The sequence below is a fragment of the Sylvia atricapilla genome, chromosome 8 (assembly GCF_009819655.1).
Source record: "Sylvia atricapilla isolate bSylAtr1 chromosome 8, bSylAtr1.pri, whole genome shotgun sequence".
Classification (NCBI taxonomy): domain Eukaryota; kingdom Metazoa; phylum Chordata; class Aves; order Passeriformes; family Sylviidae; genus Sylvia; species Sylvia atricapilla.
The window spans coordinates 29,269,848-29,288,011 of NC_089147.1; the positions used below are offsets into that span (position 1 = coordinate 29,269,848).

Here is an 18,164-nt window from a genome sequence, read left to right on the forward strand (position 1 = left end):
ACCACACAATGAGGTGCTTTTAAGTAAATTCCAACCATTTTTTTATACTGGAATGGGTTCTCTTAGGTCAAATTCAAGCCATTAAACATCAGACTGTCAAAGGAGGGAAATAATCTCAAAGGAGGGCGGCAGCTTCTGTTGACACAAGCTTGTAAGAACATCTTTTCAGCTGCAAAATTGTTCCCTAAACAAGATGTGTGGGGAAATACTGCAGTTATGACCAGTCCTTTACACTGCTCAGTTGGTGCTTTTTCTGTGTCCATCCTCATAGTGCCTACTACCTTAAAAGCAGACAGCTCATGTTTCACTTAATATCGACTTTATACTGCTAAAAGAAAATAGGTGACTGGAATCTCAGTAGTCATGTAACTGAACAAAGTTTAGTGATAGTCCTACTCTGGCTTTGGAAAAATTCTTGCATTCCCTACCAAACTGAACTGTACTTACAATTGTAGTCATGGTCTCCTCTGTCACCACCTTCAGCGTGTCCACAACTGAAATGTAGCCAAGTCGCTTAGCAATGGCCAGGGCAGTGTTTCCATTCTACCAATTGAAACATTTGCAACAGAAGTTGAACGTTAGCAAGGAGAAGCGTAGGAACTGCTGGTTAATTACAGAGGAATGTAAAATGAAAGAAAAAACCGTTTACGTTGTCTGATGGAGATAAGTATTTGGGTAGTAGGATATACGAGTGGGATGAAAATGAAGAGATGTTTGTTGCTCTCGTTCTGAGAGAGACGATGGTAACAGAGGATGTGGGGGTGATGGAAACGGGCTTCCTCTGCTCTGTTCCTGTCCCAGGAACATTTTCCTGCCCCAGCAGAGAGGTTTCCCAGCCCAGCACTTACCACAGTGAGCTCGTTGGGCGCGGCGCCGTGCTGCAGCAGGACGTTGATGATGTGCGTGTGCCCCTGCTGCGCCGCCTGGTGCAGCGGCGTGTACCCGTTCTGCAGGCACAAGGGGAGAGCAAAGGGAAGAGACCAGCCCAGGCTGTGGTGGGCACAGCTCACAGAGCAGCTGCAGCCCCCACAGGGAGGGCAGGGAAAAGTGGGACACTCACCTTCGTTTTGGCGTTAACTTTTGCAGAGTGCTGCAGAAGGAAGTTCACAATTTTTATGTTTCCGTAGTGGCAGCCAACGTGCAAAGGAGTGTATCCCATCTAGAATGAACACCAGCAGTTAGTAAATGTGAGTACCCCACACATGCCCTGATTTAAAAAAAATTATCAAAAAAAGGAAACAGGCATTAAACTGGAAAAATTCCATTAAGCTTTACTTCTCTGGACTATATGAAAAATCCTCCAGCCTTGAAAAAAAAATGCTTCTCATGAAAGTCAATTAAAGTGCTCAGTGAGTACTTCCACCACCTCCCTCAGTGCCTTCAGGTGGATGCCATCTGAACCCACAGACATGTGTGTGTCTAGGTGGTGTAGCAGGTCACTGGCCATTTCCCCCGGGATTATGGAGGCTTCTTGCTGCTCCCGATCCCTCTCATCCAGCTTAGGTCTGGGTACCTGGGGAACAACTGGTCTGACTATTACAGGCTGAGGCAAAGAGTGTCATTGAGTACATCAGCCTTTTCCTCATCCTTTGCTGATGTTCCCCCCACATCCAATAAAGGAGGGACATTCTCAGCCCTCCTTTTTTTGCTGTTGTATTCATAGAAATGGTTTTTGTTTTCTTTTACAGCAGTAGACAGATTAAGCTCTAGCTGGACTTCATCCCTTCTAATTCTCATCCTGCATAACCTCACAACATCTTTGCAGTCCTACTGTGTGGCCTGCCCCTTCTTCCAAAGGTCATAAACTCTCCATTTTTTCCTGAGTTCCAGCCAAAAATGTCTGTTCAAGCCAGGCCAGTCTTGTTTCCTGCTGGCTCATCTTTTGGCACACAGGAATGTCCTGCTTCCACACCTTTTCTTCTTGAAGCACATGCAGCCTTCCTGGATTCCTTTCCTCCTCAGAACTGGCTCCCAAGGGATTCTCTCAGCAGTCTCCTGAACTGGTCAAAATCTCCCTTTGGAAGGTGGCAGCTCTGCTGATCCCCCTTCTTTCTTCTCCCAGAAACAAGAACTATCATTTTGGGATTGCTGTGCCCAAGACAGCCTCTGGCCATCAGCTCAGCTCCCAGTCCCACTTTGTTACAAACACAGGTCCAGCAGGAGCCTTCCCTGCTTGACTCCCTCACCAGCTTTGTCAGGAATTTCTCTTCCACACACTGCAGGAACCTCCCAAACTGTTCCCTCTCTGCTGTGTTGTGCTTCCAGCAGACACCTGGTAATTGAAGCCCTCCAGGAGAACAAGGGCCATGGGTTGTGAGATTTCTCCCATCCTCTCAGAGAATGTTTCATCTGGCTCTTCTTCCTGGTTGGGTGGTCTGTAACAGACTCACACCATGGTGTCTGCCCTGTTGGCTTTCCCTAGTTCTTAACTGTAAATGATTTGGAGGTAGATCCAAAAGCCAACCTTGTGGGTAGAAAGACTGAAAGATGATGGTCTTGTATTGACCAGGCACCTGCTGCTCCTGTCAGTGTTTAAAGGTGAAAGAAATGCCTTTGCTTTCCTGCTCTGAAAATAAAAAACAGGTGTCTGAAAGGCAGAAGCACACCGTTCAAATCTGCAGCCTGTCATCCTGCATTTTAACATCCATGCCAGTGAGGTGTGCTCAGGTCAGACAACTTGGTCAAAAGCACCAAGGTGACAAGTCTAAAGTCACCCTGGAGTTCCGGAGCCAGCACTACACATGTTCAAACCATCAAGTCAAGGCTGCTCAGGAGGAAGAAAGATAAAACCTCTGATGTGAGCTAGTTCCACCAAAAGGAAGTCTCAAGGGTCCATTGGTTTAGATACACCATTTTTTTAATGTCACTTTGCCTCTGATACTACTTCACACAAGTTTACCTAATTTCAGCTGTATTAACACATGCTAGGAGATGGTAGCTGTGACAGTTACTTTAAATTAGGGTGTGACATTAGTTTCCAGTTAATAATATACCCTTTGCCATCTAAAGAAACTACTAACTTTGACAACCAGGATGAGTTAATCAGTGCCAGAAACAGCACTGAATCAAAATTCCATTGGCATCAGCAGAATGAAACTTTCTGCTGACTTATGTGAACATTGGATCAGATGCCAAATGACTACAAGGAACTTCTCCTGCACAGAATAATAGCCCACAGTGGTAAGAACCGGAGCAGTAGCTTAAATGTATTCATGAACTGAACACATGGAGCTCATCTAACAGATATTGTTAGTCTAGGGCTGGCCAAATAACTTCCTGTTCCTAGGAGTGCCCGGAGTCTGACTCTGACACGGCTCCCTGGGCTGTCCAGAGTCTTGATTATTCAGCACAATGATGACTCACAGTCATGTACCTCAAACACAGCTTCTACAGCCCCTGCCTCTACACGGGCCAAAGATAAACTCAGATTAAAGGATGGCCAAGCTGTCAAAACCATTCAAAAAAAGTAAAATAAAAAAATAAGGCTGTGAGACCTCCTCCTGCAAAATCTTAATTCCCTTCTCCCCCTTCAAAATACAGGCCTCTCAACATGAGCAGCAAGGTCAAAAAAAAAATCAGCATAAAACCAACAGGAGAGATGAAATCCAAAGTCAAGGACCACCTGCTGAGAACCCCCTGCTAATAACCCTAAAACATTAAAATCTGGAGCATATCAGAGAGCCAAGACCAGCTGATCTCAGCTTTCCCTTTGAAGTGCTCTGTAAAGGCTCCTCTCCAGCCTGTAACACTGAATACTGAGAAAGGAGCTATCAGCCCCCCATATTCACTGCAGTGCAATGACAGTTTCTTTCTAGGAAGGTGTACACAGAGACTTACACGTGCTACCTTCAAAAACGGCTGGAGGAGCAATTTTTGATGCTCTTTGTCACTCCTGACCAGCCTGCTGCTTAAATCAGAGACTTGAGTGAAAGCTTTTCCTCTTTCTCCTCCAAATTAACGGTGGAAACCATGACATTTCCAGGGTCACAGTTCAGCTGAACCTGAAGAAGGCTCCCTCTGAAGCTCTGGTGCTGCTGGCCTGGCCCTGTGTGGCAGCTGGAGGGGTGTGCACTGAAAGGCAGCTCCTGCCACAGGCACATGTCCCCAAGAGCCATGTGGGCACCTGCCCACCCTGGTGGCAAAACACCAGTCCCCTGCCTGCGCTCCCTGGAGGGTGCTGGGAGCTTTTCTTTCGGTTTGTTGTAGCCTGTGGTCATCTGGTGTCAGGTCCTGTTTGGGGAGGCAGCGTGCAGGCAGTGACAGCAGAGTGACAGAGATGTGACACGGTGTGGCACGGCTGGCTGGGCATGCTGCCCCCCAGCACACACCAGGGACATCTTCATGGTCACAGCCAGCAGCACAGGGCATTGGGCAAAATAAAACTGGTTAGAAAAATGCCCTTTCAATGCCTGAAACCTGGAGGAGATCCTTAATTCTCAGAGCTCAGATTCCTGCGTTCAACTCCTTCGAGCTCAGGAAGGCGCAGCAATGGTATCCCAAGATCCCCACGTAAACCAAGGTGTTCTCCTGACTTTTTTGAAACACTCCAACTGGCAGATTCTGCAAGTACACAATTAAATTAACAATAAAATAGTCATTCTCAAGGCTACTTGAGCATGCTGCTTTCATTCTCTATAGAAAGGTGCCCGGGAGGCTAAAATATTTTCCTTCAAAAGATATTAAGGATTAACCTCCCCACACACAAACAAACAAACAAACCCCTAAAACAACAAACCCCCCTCTAAAAAACCCAACAAAAAAACCCCAAAACCAAACCAAAAAACAAGATGAACAAACAAAAAACCCCAACAAAACAAACAAACAACCCCCCAAAAACCAAAAAAAACCCAAAAAAAACCAAAACAAAACAAACCCCAAAAAAAAACAAACAAAAAAAAAAACCCCAAAAAAACAAACCCAAAAGCCAAAACAAAACAACCAAACCAGCTCGCAATTATATAGATTTCTGCACAGCAGTTCAGGCTTAGTTATAATTACTGGCAAAGCACTAAGGGATTAAGGAGACAGCCTAATATTGAAAAAGTTACTTCCAAGAAAACCAAGGCTTTTGTTTAACACAGCTCTAACAGACATCACCTTCTGGCTGTTTCAAAGAATGAGCAGCAACAGGGGAGTTAGCAGCTGGGAAGGGTTTATCAAAAGCTCCAAGAATAAGTGCCAACAAAAAAGAAAATCAGAAATAGTGAACTTCTCATTTCTAATGGAACACATAAAGACTCTCTTATTCTCTTGCCCTTCAATTTTTACTTTTGAGGGGAATTATTAAAGGCCTTGTATATCATGTCAGTGAATTATTTTAATATCCTCCACTGGCAATAACCATAAATCTTAACAGCTTGAATCATTGCATCTTTCTAGTCATGCTGACTCTCAAGCTGCTCAGTTTTTGTTTTTCTGCTGTAAATGTCAGACAATGAAGCTACAGTATTATTGTTTATAGGGCTAGAAATTGCTTTAGATCCAAAGATCACAAAGGCCTGACTGAATGAAACAGGCAAACCTATGTGCACACACACACAGACACTTCCCTGCTTTGCTGAATCAGGACCTAACATGTTGCAGTACCTCACAAAGGTTCATTATTGCACATTATTAGGCTGGAAATTTCCATGGAAACATGTTGATAACAACTGAGCACGTACAAAGAGCCAAGGAGAGACAGATAATGCACCATGAAGATATACTGAAGACACCTGTATCTGAGAGTTTGTTCTGTACGAAAAGGATTTTTCTCAATAGCAGTTCCCTGCCTCTCTCTTATCTCTTCCTGCATCTGAAAATTAGATATTCCAATGGAAAAGCTGGATTGCTGTTATGAACTCAGGCTGCTATGGGGCTCCTGTCAGAACAAAGCAGGCAGACCTGAATAAATCTGAAATAAAAAATCCCAGCGCAACCTGCAAAGGAACACTATGACTTCTCAGCCACCATTATCCCCTACCAAAACTACAGTTTTAGAAACAAAAGGCAATTTAATACTGGCTTTGTTTTCCAGACAGCCATCGGCCAGGGACTGAGAGACCATCAATTCCCCCAGGGGAGGCCCAACACAGAGAGCAGTGTAGCTACTCTTTGACTAAAAACCTGCACTGAAATAAAAGCTCCAAACCCTGCTCTTCATCCTTGCCTGAACCGGCACTTTTCTCTCAGTCTTCCTTTGCCAGTCCATCACAGTCCTGCTGTATCCTATAACTACACTCTCCAACGGGATAAACAGTGGAAAAATGACATGTGGAGACCTGCTGAGCCATGAAACAATATTGACTCGTGCCAACTACCAGCACAAAAGCCCTGAAACAAAAGCAACATCACATGTACCAGGACAGCTTTTCACACTCAGCATGACCACCAGAGAAGGGATATCTGCTCGCAGCCATGGCTTCAGACTGATTTTCAACTCCCAATATTATGGTGAAGGGTTGAACATGTCTTGTGTTTAGCATGATGCAGCATAGGACATTTTCAGCACCAAAAAAACTCTGTAGCATACCTAGAATTCAGGCAAACAAATGCAGTGTCAGAATAGACAAGAGCTGCTGCCTTTGCTGCAGAACCCTAACATGCCTTCTGTGAACACCAAATTCAACTATTAAAGCTCTCTCAATGTGAAGGGTTTTGAAGCAGCTCAAACTTTACCACCTGAAGTGTATTTTCTAATATGGCTGAGTTTAAACCACATAACAAAATCTCATTTTCAAGTGGTAGGAGCAGCCTTATGGCTTCTCAGGCACTAGTTCTGGCCTGCTACACCAATGTTGTTTACGCTTCAGCATTGATTTAGACTCCTGCAGCTCTGGGATTAGAGGCTATTTAGTTAATTGATGCAGCAAAACCAGAAGGATCCCACAACACTATTAATAAATGGACTTCATAGCCAGCAGCTAGTCTTCCCTTTATGCCTTTTTCTACTACAAAGGCCAGGAAAAAAATTTCTTGGGAGGGAAACCACCCCAAGAGAGATCCACAGATGCAACTGTTCACTTCTGAGAGCAATTTTGAAAATGCTCATAAGTTATATAGCCAGAAGTGATCCTAATCATACAGAGTAACCCCCTGTACAAGTGATTTTCTGCAATACTGGATTTTTTTTCTTCCCTGCTACAGCTTCAAGATGCAAAATGTGTTTCTGCCTCATCTCCTCCTTTAACCACCTGAAAGCACCCCAAAGTGTGTGCAGCCCTCAGAGTGTGAGCAGGGTCAGAACTCCCACGTGTCAGAACTGCAGACTGGATGTTTTCACAGGGAGGGTAAGTTATATATAAATGATGACTAAAGAACATGTACCAGACGAGGAAGATGATAGTTCATTGGTCCCTACTCAAGAGTTCAATGACCTAGTGATATTAAAAGTTAAATGATATGGAATGTTCTCTCCCTATTGATAGGTACAGTGGTGGAGTGACATAACCCATGCTTGCTTATCCTGGGAAAACGAGAAATATGATAAGGAAGGAAATTAAATAAAATCAACAAAAGAAGCACCACTGAACAGTCATCCACACCCCAAAAACTGAGGTAAGAAAAGCAGATGGGTGTGAAACGGAGGGAAGAAGACAGAAGGTCAGCGGTGACACTGCTGGTAGCAGAGATCCCCAATATAATGTCACTCTGAGCTGTGCTGCTTCACTGACTTTTAAGGCACGGATGGCCACATCTCTGCTGCTGTATGTCCAAAGGAATGAATCCAAACTGGACACGCTGGACAGGATTGTGCAAACATGCAAGCATAGCAACAGTGCCTCCAAAGCCAACTCAGCTGTTGCTTATCTTGTCCCCCTGTGGTTTTAGAGGCAGTATGTACAGTTAATCCATCTAAATGGGAGAGCTTGTAACTACAGAGCTGCTGTTTTCCAAGCCAATCATCTAACCTTCACCTGTATAGAACACCAGGTCAAAGTATGGCTGTTTGTATAGCATAACATTTTCCCTACATTGGAGAAATTCAGGGTTTTTCAGTTCTTTCCTAAGGAACTCAAGGTGATCATCAGTTTATCTAGGAAATATTCCCTGGTAAAACTCCCAGTACTGCATTGGCACTTTTCTTACATCACAGGCGGCAGCCAGCGGATATCTGGCAGACAAGCTCCATGTGGCTGGCTCTGTGCAGCCTGGAGGGCTCACTGCTGCACAGACCCAGCAGATGGGACCCTGCAGAAGCCAGTGGAAAAGCACCAAGCTCATGCCAGTGCATAAGCATCGAGCTCATTCCACTCTAACAGAATCCTGCAAGGCATGTGGGCACTCATTTCCCAAGGAGCAGACAGTGCCCTACAGGAGGGAGGGTTAACTAGTAGGGTGGGCAGGAGAACAAGCTGTTGTGGGTGATCTTCTCTACAGAAGCCTACAGGATGGAGAATTTCCCCAGACAGGTGACTTCTTCCACCTCAAAGTAGTCCTGCCTAAATATAACATGACTTATGAGACCCTGGCCACTTCTTAACAATTATGGGGCAGTCCCATGGAAACAAGAGTGTACTGGGAAACTATTCTTTATTCACACTAGTTACACATATAACTGAGGAATGAGGGTGAAAAACAAGGGATTTAGTTCTCTCTTCTTTAAAATTATATGACTGTTACTGATGACAGGATTCATGTTGCACACAGTCAAACATTACTGCATTTCCTCCCATTCTACCTAATAACTAGGTCAATTTTCAGAGATGCAATTAAGAAATTCAGCTCCACACTGAGGAAGCCCCTGAATGATAAACTGAAGACCCTTTTTCCATGTCTCTCTATAGAGCCACTTGCCTGCTCCAGGCCCAAAGCTGAGCAAAGAGCTCCTGCAGCTGCACCAGGCTGTCCCTGGGATCCACCAGACATGCCCTGCCTGCCTCTCAGCTGTGACAGTGCTTCAGAGGTTCCCAGCACCCTAATGTGGCTAAAAGGCCACTGCAGCCCAGAATGGGATCCTGTTTGGACACTAGAGAGCCAGCAAAGCAAACACGTGTTTCTGCCTGCACCTGTCAATATAAATGTCTCCTTAAACTGCTTGCTATTTGTGGGACAGACAAGAGCATGGCACAGAGGGGCAGAGGCAAACACTCAGACAAGTTGTATGGCTTGCAAGGTGATTCAGCTCTGACCAAGTTAAAGAAACAGGTTCTGCAATGTCCTACTATTGAAACCAAAACCAGGTTAGAAACTCTCTCTAGGAAGATAACCACATTTGTCTGAGGAAATTGTGCAAAGGGCAGATCTCATCTGCTACTGGGTGATCTGGCAGATAAGAACCCTGACTGATTCATCTTTTAAGTACACGCTGAGAATACATTGCCAAAGTATAAACCTGGAAAAGCTCCTGGGATTTTAGCAAAACTATTTCAGGTTTGGGTCAGGATAATGTTATTGAAATCAGCAGCTGGTACAGTTGGAATTACACTGTAGAGAAATCAGATAACAATGACTTTTCCCTCTGCCACAGATTATAATCGGCTGAGCTGCAGACAGACATGACGATGGGCTCAGCCCTTTCTGAGCTGTCAGTGTAGTGTGATAATAATGCTGGACAGTCTGACACAACTGAACATTCCTGGGATGCAAGCACAGCACCTAACTCGTGGCACACACCTAGCAGAGTTGTGAAAGCTACTACTCTGCAAAAGAGTGCAGGTCAGATTGCGAGACCTGGTTCATTTAGCTGATTTGAGCCGCTACAGTCCAAATATTTGATCTCCACTGATTTCTTGCCCAGCTGAAGGAATGCCTCCAAGATCTAGACAATGCATGAGGAATGTAAATGCAATCAACACTGAGATCATTATCATTAAATTCTGAGCACTGTACCCCATCAGGGAGTGTAAAAATAAAACCATTTCTGCAAAGGGTCTTTGCTTCAGGACATGGATCTTAGAAAGCAATACTGTGAAGTGGAAGGTGACATCACTGGGGGTCTCAAATGCCATCCCCAAGCAGCTTTTGAAAATCCAGGTCTCTTATTTAGGAATCCAAATATTCAGGCAAAACCATTTTTACGCAACTAAATTTGAAATGGACCACCACTGCATATATGTGTTTCATATTAGGTAACAGTTTCCTTACTCAAAAACTAGATCAATCTCACTTACCTTCAGTGAAGCACAGTAATAGGATACAATCTAAACCTGTATTGATCTAAATATGTGGTGAGAAATAAGCTTCCTGCTCAAAGGCTGAGCTCGACATTAAACACCCAAGTTTATGTATCTTCAGAACATATTCTGCAATGATTTATTACAAGGAATGTTTCTTTGCTGCGATTTTGGTTTCACCCTGAAATCAATTCCTAGTCTTGTCTAGAGGCTCATGCCTCCCTGAAAGGAAATATTTCATGTGACAGTGGTGTTCATACCTTCGTCTGTGCATCAACAGCAGCTCCCTGGTTAACCAGAACCTCTGCTACATTGACCCTGTCCTCTTGGGCAGCCAGGTGGAGGGGCGTCAGTCCACTCTGAAAATGAGAAATAAGAAGTAACAATCTCCAGAGGAGGCACATGACCACTAAAATGCAAATTCAGGTATCAGTAAGACTCTGAGCATCCAAATGGATTTAAAGAAGTTATACATTCCACTTTCACTGTGTGAGGTGCTTTGTAATCAATCACACTCTTGATCTGCAGGAAAGTACAATTCAAAAGCCAGGAGGATGATGTTTCTTTAAGAGAAGGAACATTTCTCCATGCAGTGTTAGGTGTGGGACAGCAAATTAGAACACTTCAAGGAAAAGTCACATAGTATTTTTTACCTCCTAATTTACTTCCTTATAATGAGTCAGACTTTAAAAGCAATATTGAATCACTGTTTACACTTCTGCAATTTTTTTATATTCACTCAGTTTTATCCTTAATTTTTACTCCTCTACTTGATCATGTTCAGAACACAAAAGAATAAAGCTGCATTTCTCTGAGATCAGGCCCATTTCTCTCTGCTCAGGAAGTATATAGACTTGATGGAAAACACATACTATAGTAATTTTTCTTATTTAAAACTCAAGATCTAAATATCCTTAAAACCTCTGAAAACTATGCAAATTTCTGCCACATGAAAGGGGTTGAAAATCAAAGGGGAAGGAGAAAATCTGCTGAGGAGATGTTGTTAGGAGTGAGAAAGAATATCCTTTACTTGCAAATTATGGTTAATTTTCTCTCCTATTCCTACTGCCTTTAGCACCAAGGACAGAAGAGCAAGTGCTAGCAGCTGTCACATCAGGCAGGAACATTCACTAAGTTTGCTACCCTTGAACCCACATCCACATCCACAGTTGCACTCTCTACCAAGTCCAGTTATTTTGAGTGTGTGCATTTCACACTTGGAGGCTGCATTTCACTCCAAATGCAGCCCTGATGATAACACAGCTTAGGTGGGTCACCTTACACAAATATGTTACAGTGACCAACTATAAATTACCTAATGGAGCCTGGATATTAATGGCCAAACCTTTTAAAAAGATTTAATAAGTGCCCAGTATGGGGGCGCTGAGTATGCAGCTCCAAACCATTCCAGGGGTCCTGAAGAAATAAATGCTCTTTTTACTCCCACTGCAAAACTGCAAAACTCAGAAGTCAGTGGGCTTTAAAGGTGTGGCTTTGAATGTAGAGGTGCAGTGCTCTGAGGAAATGTGCATCCCTAAGAGAGTATGGAGGGGAATTACTCCCCAAAGGTGGTGTTATCAGCACAATTCGAAACTGGAGATTACAAGTGAACAGATGGAAGGCTGCTGCAGGTAATTAACCTCTGGTGGCACTGAATCAATGTGCCAAGCACTTCAATCCTTTCCCTGTATTAGCCTCAGCAGCAAAATGGGATAGCCAACGGATGCAGAACATGTACATGGCAAATTTCCCTGTGGGCATACAAAGGCCACCCTCCACTGCAAAAGCCCACACATGATTGAGACTTGTGGGGGAAAGATTTTCTCATTTGCAAGAGCAGCTTTCTGAAGGAGGACCCACAAGTAATCAAATTGGAAAGTTAGAAGCAATAAAACACAGCAGCCCTGTGCAGGAATAATCACTGCATCAGAGAAAACTGGCTCTTCCTACCTGCTGAGAATAAGAAATATTTTCCATGAAAAAAAAAAACTTTCTATTGCCTCTCTAGTCTAGTGACAGAAATCCATACTGAAACTGCACTTGATAATGTCAAATAACAATGTCTGGTGGGGCATTTAAAGAATGAAGGCTGCACATTTGCTAGAAACATCACTATAGAGCAGACTTAATAGCCTATGAATTCACACATGAACTAAAATACATCAACTTTCCTACCACCAGGAGAAATTACACCAAAAGTCACTGTGGGCTAAGAAACATACTCTAGGGAGGAAGAATCACTTATATTAAGGAATACAATCTCAGACAAGGTTGCTGTTATCCCATTTAAATAGTGACCATCCCTGAACAAGTCAGCTGTTACCATTAGGTGGTGATATTTGTTACCATTCACTGGTACATGTTACGTTTTTGTCATAAAATATTATAGTGTTAGAAATGTAACAAATACAAAAAAAAATGCAAAAAGGTATAGAAAATGTTACAATTACACATGTAACAACTAAAAATAATGGGCAGGCATATTCCTAGAGGCTGATAAATGACAGGTGCTAGCCCCTGTGGGGAAGAAGGTATTTTCTCTCTGTCCATATTTTGGCAGACTAGCATAAATCAATGCTGGATTAATAAATTCCACTGCAGCATGTGTTATGACCAAACTTTGGGCACTACAAACCATTCAGTTCATTCAGTGTGACACAGCCTGCTGCCCTGTGCCAGGAGAGACCATGATGTGGCATTCAGACACCTGCAGCGGCTTTCAGCACGTGCAGAATCTCAGTGGGCAAAACTTAATTTTTTTTTTGACTCGTTCTGGTCAGAGGCTTACCCCCGGGCAGGGGGAGCACTGACCTTGTTGCTGAGGTTGACATTGGCGTTTCTGGAGAGCAGCAGTGACACCATGTCCACGTGGCCGTCCTGGGAGGCGAGGTGCACGGGGGCGATGCCCTGCCTGGTGACGGCGTTGGCATCGGCGCCGTATTCCAGCAGCGTGGTCGCTATGTCCATCTGGTTCTTCTTGGCAGCTATGTGCAGGGGGGTGTAACCATTCTGCCAACAGAAAGCACTTTGCTGAACAAGGTGATAAATCACTTCTCTGCACCTACCCAACTCCGTGAATAATTATGCCATTAGTTCTAAAAATTCTGTCAAACGCAGTCAAATACAATGTTAACAAGCTGTACCAACCAATGTTGACCTTTAAGCAATCTTGGTTTTTTTTCCAAAGTACTGCTACTTTCAGAGAAGGAGGATTCTGAAGTAAAGTGGAGGATTCTGAGGTAAATTTTCAAATTTGGGAAAAAGCATCTTTTCCGGAAAGGACAATCTGTAGAAATAGGAGCTTGAGTTTTGTTTCACAGACATTTGCTCCTTTTCCTTAAATGTGCATAAAATCTTTTGACAAACAGAAGAGCAGGATGTGTGTTCATAACTCAGAACAGCTGTTATTGTTTGGGGTTTTTTCCCCATTTCCCAGTGTGAATGAAAGCATTATGTACATGAAATATGGCCTTTCTTGCAGCATTTACCCTAAACCTTACTGACAAGCTGGGTTTTTTTCAGATCAAGGGAAAACTGAAGCATATAACCTTAGAGTCACGCATTCCTTATCTTTTTATTCCTTCCAATATGTGTACCCAGGGAGCCCACTACTAAAAATAAAAATGCAGTATCTATTGCCTGATACAACTTTGTAATTCTAAAAAAAGACAGATAGGCAGAAAATAAATAAATGGATATAAAGAATTGCTGATCAGCATACAAATAGCAGTACTCTGATGGAGGTATGACCAGATTACAATGACTGTTTCGTCAAGAATTTCCTGTCTTTCAAAAATGTATTAGCCCTCATTTTCAAGCAAATGACAAATGTGCACACATTTGCATGTGACAAAGGGACAAGGTCAGGGGGGGATGAGACCCACGCTGCATAAACCATTTTGTATTATTCTATGGTATCATAAATACCATTTGCATCTCAGATTACCCAGCCCAATAAAATCTACCTAAAGGCACAAAGCATTCAGCTGCCTGGGCTTCTCCCTGCACCAGGGCGGCAGGGCTGGTCTGAAAAGGAAGGGAGGTCACAAGAGATGCAGAGCAGTGCAGGAATGAGCAAGGAATAAATACATGGGGGCTCACAAATAATTGCAAGAGAGCTTTACTAGGAACCTAGAAGCAAGAGATGCACAGCACTAGTTTAATGTGGAGAAGGTTCTGTAACCTTCAAAATTCCATTCAGATTCAGTTCAGATCTTGGATACTAAGGTATCTGAAAATGACACTGAGGAAGCACAGTGCTGCAATCAATAAAGGAAGCAAATGGCCACTGAATTTTCACTTTGAAGATAAAGTGCTTCAGGAAAAACAAACATAATCCTCTCCTTTAGACTTCCTGCATGATACTGCCATGTAAAACCACCACTGCCACACGAGCACCTAATAAATCCTAAATACTACACACTAAATCCTGCATGTCTGCTAAAACATAACTCCTTTAAATGGAGCTCATATTACATTATATAAAATAGCAAATGCAGTTTCCAAGCCTTTTCCTCAGAAATGGGCATATATTGCTTTCAGTGGACTGGACAGCAGCAGGTTGCCAAGAGAAGGCAAAAAGAGAGCTGAAAAATAAAAGCTGAAATTCAGCTCAGTCCCAATCTGCATCTTCTCCTCATAAGGGCAGCACTCTGTCACTATGCATAGATGGAGAAAGGAATAGAGAAGTTTAGAAGGAAGGCTATTGGGTTATTCTGGTTGCCAGGGAAAAGAGTGGGAAAAGGGAAACTGGTTAAAGATGAGGGGACAGAGGAAAACTAAGGCTTTGGGGATGGCATGGCGAGGAAGAAAGGCACTGTGAAGTGGATGCCAAATTCAAACTAGGGATAAGCCACACATGAAATTAGGCACAATTTTTGCCTATGAAAGAGAAGAATGGTTCATCAGAATAACTGTACCACAGCACTGTACTCTGACATGCCCATTTCCCATACCCTGTCACTTATCACTCTTCAAGGCAGGTTTGGCTGGGCTTGCCTAATGAGCCACTCTTAAGATCAGTGTTAAAGACAGTGGTGTCACAGGAAAGGCAACTACTGACGAGACTAAATGTGGAGCCAGTGATGAGACATGACATAATATTTATTTACTGGACCACATTTACAAAAAGTACAGGAAATCATCTGCTGTTACCAACATCATCTTTCGGATGAGTGCACAGCGGGGGCCCAAAGCAACAAACATGTTATGGTTAATTTTATTTAGTATTGACGCTCTGCCCGCTGCTGCCGTGGCTCACTTGCTGCAGAGCACTAACAAACGCTTTCTCTTAGGCACACTTACAGCTGGCACTTGGAGGCCTGAAGTGGCAGCTGCAGAACTGTTCTGTTACGGATGGGGAAGCTGAGGTGACCTGACACATGAGTTTGTGCAATGCTCTACCACATCCTATAGGGCTTCCACCTTGGTTTGGACTTCCCAAGCCCTCGGCAGGGGCTGCTGCAATCCCTGCCCCTACAGGATGCACAGATCCTACAGCTTCTTTCAGTGGAAACTGGGTCAGTGCCTTCTCATCCTCTTCATAAAGCCCTTTCTTCCCCCCAGTGGCATTTGAGAATGCTGTGCTGCAGTAGTGAAAGATCAGAGATCACTCCAGTTGCCCCCTGGGGCACTGCTCTGGCAGATTGCCATATCGACAGTATTGATTTTAAACTGCACCATTGCTGCTGGCAGCCCGTGTTTATTTAACTTCCCCCTCCTTGCACTACAAACCCCAAGACCAATCATGCTGGCACACTCCATCCTCTCCTCCAGCCATGCAGAAGGCCTCCAGTGCTATGGCTGCACTCAGCCATGTGTGAGAGGAAGGCAATCAAGGAGCACTGCCCATCTGACTACAATACTGGCTCTTCCACTAGCTCTCCTTTCTCCACAGGGTTTTGGGGGTTTTTTTGCAGTGATTCAAGGAAATTATCTGGGTTGTTTCAAATGAGGCATTTACACTGCATTTAACTTGCTTTAACCTACATATGTTTCCATCCTGCTTTACCCCATGTTCCTGCTCAAATATTGACTATACTTTGATCGATTATAGTATTTATCCATTCCATACTTAAAACCAGGATCCACAAAAGAAATAAACAGTTTAAGCTTCTCTAAATTCTCCTTGTTCTATGCACTACCAGAATAAATGTATATATTTATTCTTTCATATCTTCTGAAACCTTACACCACGTATTGTCTTGCCTACAGTAAATTACAATCAAAGCAGGGCTATGACTGTAATTCTATTACCTAGTTTTATTTCTTGCCAATCCATTTACACTGGGAAAGAAGTATTGTGAAGCACATGAATAACTACATATATTGTGCTGAGAAACTTATCTCACCTCAGATGTCATCCTGTGGCACAAACAGAAGTACCCCTGTATAGCTGGGCTTTAACCCCAAGCTTGCCCTGCACGAATCTTAGGATGCAATGGTACAAAGCTGGCTAGTTTGGAGAAGTTACTGAAGAGGCTGGACAAATGAAAGCTATTTTCTGAGACTAAAACTGGTGATTTAAAGTGTTTCTGCATCTTTATTTGCTTTTTTGAATTGCTATTTTATTCCCCTGTAGGATTATTTTAGCAGCTTTATGTGGTTGTGAGGCATTGACAAAAAAGATCACTGAGCCTCCTGTAACTGCAAACATACACAGCCTAGAAAGAACAGGGGTAGACAGGGAATAAAGGGACATAAAAAGCCAGGGTATTGTTCCCCCACAGTGGCCAGTACTTGTACCTTGGCAGAGGCATGAGGTGAAGCTCCCTGGTCCAACAGGAGGAGGGCCACTTTTTGATTATCGTAGTGTGCAGCTACATGCAGTGGTGTTAAACCGCTCTAAAAACACATGCAGAACAAACAAGTGCTGTTACAGACTCTCTCCAGGGGAAACTCAGGAGTTTGGAATATTCCAGCAGATGAGGTGAAAAAACCACATTTGTTACTCATTCGTGTATCCAGAGCCTTTGGGAACTTTTAGAATCAAAAAATAAAACAAATTTGGAAATCCTTCCCGAGCTGTGAAAGCCCCATTCCTTTTTCCCAGGGAAAATAAATGGAGGAGCACATATCTGTGCTGCCTCAGGGTAAGCAGGTCACACCCTTGGCAGTGTTTTCCGTTTACTGCCTGGATAAGTAAACTGCCCCTTGCATCTGTAAAAATCCAAGCTGGGCTGGTTTAAAAAGCTTGAGGTCCTATTGGCCTTTGCCCTCCAACCCCCTCCCCATCATGAGACCTGGGGAAGCAGAGCCAGCTACCCAAACACTCTGATAAGAACTGTAAATAGTCTGGGTAGGAACACAGGGGAATGGTTTGTCTCCATTTCGCTGGATATGAACACAGGGCACATCACTTTGTTGTCAATTAATGGCAATAGAAGTCACTTTGTCAAGAGGTTGCTGGCTCTTGGCAGCCCCAGCAGGGACTGGAATACCACATGAAACCAATTCCAGCTACACACAGGCTGTGGATACTAGTGTGATGGTAAGTAGGTAGGAGGACTCTAATAAAATATTATCTGGTTTGAGATATTTGCTGTGCAAGTGGCAGTGGCTTCTTCGGTCCTACCTTTCCAGCAGCATCAGGAGATGCATTCTTCTGAAGCAGGAGGTTGGCTACCTCAATTTTCCCATACTTTGCAGCCACATGTAGTGGAGTAAATCCTTTCTGTAAGAGAAAGCAATAATATAGCAGCCCTGGGCACTCTTTCTCAGGGCAACGTTTGTCTGTGATCTGCTAGGATACAGCCGCTTCTGACCATCCCCTTACATAGTCCTGAGTACAGGCAGCAAGTCTGCAGATTCCCAAATGCCCTGTGGGGTCTGGAGGCACTTCCCTTGCAAGGCAAAGCCCTTTCTACAGTAAACAAGGGAAGAGTCTGTTCCTTTCTTCACACTGTGGAAGACCCAAGGGCAAGCCTATCAACACCCGCCTGGAATGTCTGCCCTGCATTCCTTCCATTCCAAGAGAATGCAGCTCTGATCACTGGGCTGTGTTATACACCAGGTGCTGAGGCACAAGCATGAAGCTTTGTACCCTTTTAATAAAATGTAGCTCACACTTAC

The 18,164-nt window shown here is 43.7% G+C and overlaps 1 protein-coding gene across 1 annotated transcript in view; it reads right to left on the minus strand.

Annotated features, from left to right (window-relative positions):
* Nucleotides 1-18,164, minus strand: part of ANK3 (ankyrin 3) — a 196,558-nt gene that overhangs the window by 80,914 nt on the left and 97,480 nt on the right. The window contains 7 exon segments of the mRNA XM_066324236.1: nucleotides 448-543; nucleotides 849-947; nucleotides 1,061-1,159; nucleotides 10,355-10,453; nucleotides 12,906-13,103; nucleotides 16,839-16,937; nucleotides 17,668-17,766. Coding sequence (XP_066180333.1) covers nucleotides 448-543; nucleotides 849-947; nucleotides 1,061-1,159; nucleotides 10,355-10,453; nucleotides 12,906-13,103; nucleotides 16,839-16,937; nucleotides 17,668-17,766 — 789 coding nt within the window.